Consider the following 7,050-nt stretch of genomic DNA (forward strand, 5'->3'; position numbering starts at 1 on the left):
TCCTACAGCAGATAACAAGTTTGAATTGGTAGTTAGGCTATGTTTGAGAATATCCTTCCACCTGTTTTGTGATCTGAGGACACTGTATGTTTACGTTTTTCTGTAAATACGTATTTTACAGCTTTTCCCAACCTCGACTTGCATGTGTTTACATCATGGTTGTAAACTCACCTTCGCCGAGGTCCATATCATTTTCAATGGACGAAAAGGAGTAGAGTCTCGTCAAGGAACTTATCGTTCTAAAGTAGTCGGTCATTTCCCTGCTCCTGTTTGGAGTGCAGCCTCGAAACTGCTGAAGTAGGGGCCCTACGACTGTATGATTCATTAAACTGTTTGTTTTACAAAGAACAGCAGTACAGTCTCCAGGATCTTGCCATCGCCTGGACGTGTTAAGGCTTCTGGGAGGTGAGGTTAAGTGTTGCCATCGCCATAACCAGCTCTTTGTGAGTTGCTCTCCACAAAAGCAATCCTGATTCCCACAAGTTCCCCGTGGCAACACTGTCCCAGGTTTTTGGACCAGATGTCTGTAGATTTGTTGAAATATTTTCAGACTTCTTTTCTTGAAAAGTTTGAGATAACGAGTCATAAAACTTTTCTGTAAACTGTTAGTTCACAACGTACGTGTCACATGCTTAAACCATCCTGTCTACTTCCTCAGGATTGGCTGGTGTGTTAGTAAAGATTTTCCCAACTAGTCAGAGCCCACTACTGCACCGCAAACTGACACCACTGGAAAAGACTAGTATACCATAATCTGGACCCACTAGAAGAGATGGTTATGTCACCAGTTCACAGCACTGGTAGCTCACACCACTGTTAGAACAAGCTATATCACCAGCCCACACCACTGGTAGAGGCAGCTATATAACCAGCCCACACCACTGGTAGAGGCAGCTATATCACCAGCCCACACCACTGGTAGAGGCAGCTATATCACCAGCCCACACCACTGGTAGAGGCAGCTATATCACCAGCCCACACCACTGGTAGAGGCAGCTATATCACCAGCCCACACCACTGGTAGAGGCAGCTATATCACCAACCCACACCACTGGTAGAGGCAGCTATGTCACCTTCTCACACCACTGGTAGGAACAGCTTCATCTCCAGCTCACACCTCTAGAAGAGACAGCCATAACCCCATCTCGAACCATCAAAAAAGACAGCTATGTCATCCGTCCGCACCTCTGAAAGAGACAGCTATATCCGGATCACACCACAGGAAAGACTTATATCGTCGGGTCCTACCACTTAAGATCTTACAGCGTCATTAGCACACATTGCTAGGTGATAACGCTTAACACTAGCGGGTGTGGCTAAAAGAAAATAATAGGTAAATCCGATACTGTCTGGATCCGTCTGATACCTTTTTGGACCCGTCCGATACCTCTGTGGACCTGTCCAATGCCGTCTGTCCCCATACGATGTCGTGTAGACCTGTCCGATACCGTTGGAACCCGTCCGATATCATCTGGGCCTGTCCGATACCTTCCTGGACTCGTCCGATACTTTTTTATGCCATCCGATTCACACCCTAATATTCAACCCACCAGACAGATGATGCTCGAAGTAGAATTTTCCATGTCGACGTTAAACTGGAACTGCCATCAACCACTCCTCATCGTACTCAGTGGTCTGCACCTCACGCATACCGACGCCTGGGGCACGTATTTACTCCAGCCAATGGTCACATCCTCCTCACACAGACGCTGGTATTCTCTTCATATTAAAGTCTATATTCCGGTTAAGCGTCTGACGGGCGGTACAGCGATACGTAACCTAGTCTAACCAAACTTAACCTAACCTAACTTAACCTAACACCACACAACCTAACTTAACCTAACACCAGACGTAACTTAACCTAACACCACACAACCTAACTTAACCTAACACAACACAACCTAACCTAACTTAACGAAAACCAAACCTAACCTAACCTTACACAACACAATCTAACCTGACCTAACTTAACGTAACCAAACCAAACCTAACCTAACCTAACCTGACACAACCTAACCTAAACAAACACAACCTAATTTAACCTAACCTATCTTAACCTGGCAATGACATATAATTACACACATCTAAATCTTATTGCAAGTTGGTAAAATCTCTGGTGAAAATAGGTCAAAAAGCTCGTCGGGCGCGATCGCGGGCGAGATGCGCAGATCTGTGCGCACGAAGAAGGACGGCAGATGTGAGTTTCATTCCATTATCGACATGAAAGTTTCTTAGTGAACATCATCTTTATCATGTGAGGGATAACTGGGTGGGTATCGGCATATGTATCGGACAGGTCCAGATGGTATCGGACGGGTTATAGTCACACGAACAGCAGCACAATTTTACCATCAGTATCAGCAATGCCAGCATTACCACCAGGAACAGCAGCAGTATCCACAGCAGCAGATGCAGCAGCAGTGTGGACAGCAGCAGATACAGCAGCAGTATCGACAGCAGCAGCAGTAGAGCGCCAGCCTCACACCATCACAATACACTTCACAGGACCCTCCGATTTCCTCAGTCTCGGGTGATGGTGAATGGTCAAAGACCCTGGGCCACGTCAGGTGCATTACGGGAACAAATGGAGGATCTTAAAACCTCTACACAGTGAAGGCCGATGCTTTGGCTACTACACTCTTTCCCTCTTTCCCTTATCCTCATCCCTCACACCCAACCCTGATCCCGTCTCGTATCCTTACCCTATTCAGGATACAATACTGTTCAAAAAACAGATACTTCTTTCATTTCTTACATGAGTTTACATGAGAAAGATAGACAACAGGAGGGTTGATTGGCCTACGATTGGGTTGTCTGGTAAAAGAAAAAAAAAAAAAAGGAGTTTAATTTGACCAGAAGGAGTTCAACTTGACCAAAAGGAGTTCAACTTGACCAAAAGGAGTTCAGCTTCACCAAAAGGAGTTTAACTTGACGAAAGGATTCGGAAGAGGAAGAAGTTGTTGGGGGATGATTGGGATAGGCGACGGACGGTGCTTTGCCAAGTAAGAGAAAAAGGGATACGTGTGAAGCACAGAGGAGCTTAGGGAGAGTACTGCTACCCAGGGGAGGGAGAAGTGAGAGGAGTGTGTGGGGGAGAGTTGGGTGCGTGTGTGCTGGAAGCGATGGATGGTGGCGTCAGGGGAATGCCAAAGGTGAGTGAGATGACGGAGACAGATGACGGAGACAGATGACAGCAAGAATAGGATCGATAAAAGACCTGAGGTCGACAGGACGAACCTCGTCACCTGGTGTGTTGAGGACCTGATCAGTAGAAAACCAGATGCCCTGAAGAGACCTGAGAACCAGATACTTTAAAAGAGACCCATCATGATGTTAGAACCACAAACTTAAAATAAGATCTTTTATGCCATTAGAACCATAAATTTAAAGACCCCTAATGGTATTAGAACCAGACACAATCTAATCTTCTAGAACTAGAAATTTAAAAACCCGTTATAGTGTTAGAACTAGAACTTGAAGATCCCTAATGCTGTTAGAACCAGAAAATTAAAGACCTAGCATCCCAACTCCTTAGCTCCTAGCAACCCAACCCCTCAGCACCTAGTAACGCACCTAGCAACTAGCCTCCAGCAAATAGACTGTACCACCCAGCACATAACTCGGTGCATAGCATTGCTCAGAATATAGCAACCTTCCCTCACGACCTACGTGTCAACCAGCACCTACAAGCCAACACTTTACTAACGATTCATTCCCTTACTACCTAACATCCATTTCGCTGGCACTTCACAGTCTTATAGAACTAACTGGCTAACCCTTAACTATCCTCAACTATTATTCGCAAAAGTAGCGCTGAACAAATAGCAATAATTAGGAAGGTATATTACTAGAAACTAAATATAACCATTAGCTTAACTGGAAGCTATTCAACTGGAAGCTAAACACATCCACTAACTTAACAGGAAGATATATTACTAGAAGCTAAACACACTTACTAAACTAAACAGAAAGTTATTTTCTCAAAGCTCCAAACACCCACTAACTATATAGGAAGCTATACACACCCACTCACTGTACAGGAAGCTATACACACCCATTAACTATACGGGAAGCTATACACACCCACTAACTATATACTAGAACAAAAATAGAACTTGATACATTGATATCTCACCAAAAGCTATCATAATAAAGGTTGCAGGTGATTGCTTTTGTGCGGTGATGGCAGCAAAGTTCAGACATATCCCATGAAGAACACAGCACTGGAGCACAACAGTATGGGGTACAATGTATGGTGAGCAACGCTGGGGGGTACATCATAAAGGGGTATAACGCATGGCAACGTGAGGGGACGAGGGTTATAGCGTATATGGGTACAATTTAGGGGAACAGCGTTAGGGGACAGCGTCATAGGACGGAGGGAGGGGACAGACCAGCCCAGCTGATGAACCTGACGGTGTCAACAATGTTCCGCGAACTCCGATTGTGAGTGGAAACTCTCCTGAGCAGAGGTCATCTCCCTTCACTTGTCCACGAAATCAATCTTTTTTTCTTTTTTCTCTCGCACGTTAACGGCAGACGTCTAGCGTTGCCAAGGCCGCCTGCAGGGTGGAATGCCCTTCAGGTCTGGTAGAGTCGTTTTTTTTTTTTTACCACGAACGGTCGTTTTGGGTTAACACATTCCCTCACGAACGGTCGGTCTGGGAGGTACATTCTCTCACGAACGGTCGGTCTAGCAGGCACATCCTCTCGCGAAAGCTCAGTCTGGGTGGCACATTCCTTCACGAACGGTCGGTCAGGGTGGTGCGTTCTGTCACGAACGGGAGGTCCAGGTTGGCACGAACAGTTGGTCTGTGTGACTCATCACGAACGGTCGATCTGAGAGACACGTTCCTTCACGAATAGTAAACTTGGGGTGGCATATTACCACACGAATGATCGCTCTGGGTGTGGGCGCGCTCCCTCACGAACGGTCGCCCTGGGTGACACATTCCCTTGTAAACAGAGGAGCGCCACTGGCCATCCTGAGCGGCAGATGACAGCAGATGTCAGCTTCCCAGGCCGGTAGTACCGAAGAGAATTCCTGGTTCAAAATACAGAATATTTCTGGTCTCCTGCCGCCGCTGACAGTCACCAGTCACGGCTGAATGGAACTTCAGATTTCAGTGACGCGCGCTAGATTGAAATTGAAAATCGACAACGAAAGTCTAAATGGAAATATCAGTCCAAAAAATTAGTCATACAACTGACGAAACAAAAAATGATAATCTACATTTGGAAAGGAAGGTGTCATTTTTGGTACATATTTAGAGATGTAAAGGCCCAGTCCTTTGTTCTTGGCGCTGCCTCGCTGACGCGGGAAATGGCGAATAGTATGAAGGGATTTAGAAGATGTATGTTGGGGGTATAAATGTAACATTGGCAGTCTTGGAAATTACACAATGTGGACACAATTTACTCATAACTGCTTGGTAAACATTTATCACTGATCATCAACAAAAAATCACCATTTTGAACAGTCTCAGGGCGATCATGTAGAAGACATGAGTGATATTGACTCACCTTTCTTCCTGTTGCGTCACATGAGCAGTCCTGACCACCCACCTTTCTTCCTGTTGCGTCACATGAGCAGTCATGACCACCCACTTTTCTTCCTGTTGCGTCACATGAGCAGTCATGACCACCCACCTTTCTTCCTGTTGCGTCACATGAGCAGTCCTGACCACCCACCTTTCTTCCTGTTGCGTCACATGAGCAGTCCTGACCACCCACCTTTCTTCCTGTTGCGTCACATGAGCAGCCCTGACCACCCACCTTTCTTCCTGTTGCGTCACATGAGCAGTCATGACCACCCACCTTTCTTCCTGTTGCGTCGTCGTTGGATTTCGTTCTCCTCGTTGTTCTGAGGTTCCCTGCCCCTCCGGCTGACCCGCTTCCTGGCCGCCATGTCCTCCTCCGAGGCTGACACCACCTCCGTCAGCAGGGAGAGCAAGACGAAGGAGAGGATCAGCAGGAGGAAGAAGCAGGGCAGTCCTCTGCTACTCAGGGCAATCATCTTCAGCAGGTATATGTATATATATATGTATATATAAGATCGTCTTGTCTTTCTCTCTTGTCACAGATATTCACACAGTCATGAAGGGAGGTCCAGCCCCCTACTGAGAGATGCTGAGCTCTTTAATAGGATCATAAATATTCACTTAATTTCTCATCTCTCGAATCAGGTTCCAAGCTGCGCGGGCCGAGCCAGGTGGTGGCGACGCTAACCTAACCTACTCCGCTGCTTCCCCTCCGCCTTCGCTCAGGCGCGCACAAGACTCCGGTTTCTTGGTCTCGCTCGCACTATAACGCTTGATTAATGGCAACATCAGATATCAACGGGGGCCTGAATGAAAGAGCTGTTGGGCTAATCGCTGCCGCCTGGATCATCACTGCCCGAGGTGGATGAATGGCGATCTGCAAGCAATGATTTATTGTCCTCGAGTTCCCCGTAAGGCGTTCATGGGATACCCTGGGATATGTTCTTGTGATCCCTCCTCATTTTGAGCAGATACATGGTCATTTCTTAAGGAACTTGTTCTTTGCGCGCGAAAAAAAAAATCACCGTCTAACGGACGCCCGATTTCATTTCTTTTTTTTTTTGTGGGGGAGGATTCAGACGTTAATGAAACGGATTTATTATATTCACTTCCTGTGAATCATCTACAAAAATCGTGTTGAGCTTCGCGAATATTATTTTGCGCGAGGACCCCACACTCCTCGACGGTGATGCAATCAGTGTGTGAAATTACAGATCGTACAAAAGTATATTCGAAGTTGATTCTTCGCTGTGTAACACAATCTCTGATCACAGGTTTTGCTGTCTATCCAGGATACGTCGACTGTGATCAGGCTCGTATCCCGCACGACCATATATGCCATGACAGCTTGTATGACCTTACATTTATCTTTACCATCCGAGGAAGGTGTTCTGGTTTTTTTCTGTTACGAGTCATGTTTAGAACCCGTCGTTAATGGTCTAAATGACCCTGGCAGCCGACAGTCCTAGACCCTAAATAATAACCAATCACCTAACCTGATAGTGTGATA

General features: G+C 46.2%; 1 protein-coding gene across 1 annotated transcript in view; it reads right to left on the bottom strand.

Moving 5' to 3' along the window:
• LOC139750044 (uncharacterized) overlaps positions 1-6,136 on the bottom strand; it is a 400,638-nt gene extending 394,502 nt beyond the window's left edge. Inside the window, exon 1 of the mRNA XM_071664382.1 lies at positions 5,818-6,136. Within this exon, the coding sequence (XP_071520483.1) occupies positions 5,818-6,016 (199 nt within the window). The 5' untranslated portion in view covers positions 6,017-6,136. The remainder of the gene's footprint in view (positions 1-5,817) is intronic.
• Between the last annotated feature and the right edge of the window lie 914 nt (positions 6,137-7,050).

Source organism: Panulirus ornatus, chromosome 9 (genome assembly GCF_036320965.1).
Source record: "Panulirus ornatus isolate Po-2019 chromosome 9, ASM3632096v1, whole genome shotgun sequence".
Classification (NCBI taxonomy): Eukaryota; Metazoa; Arthropoda; class Malacostraca; order Decapoda; family Palinuridae; genus Panulirus; species Panulirus ornatus.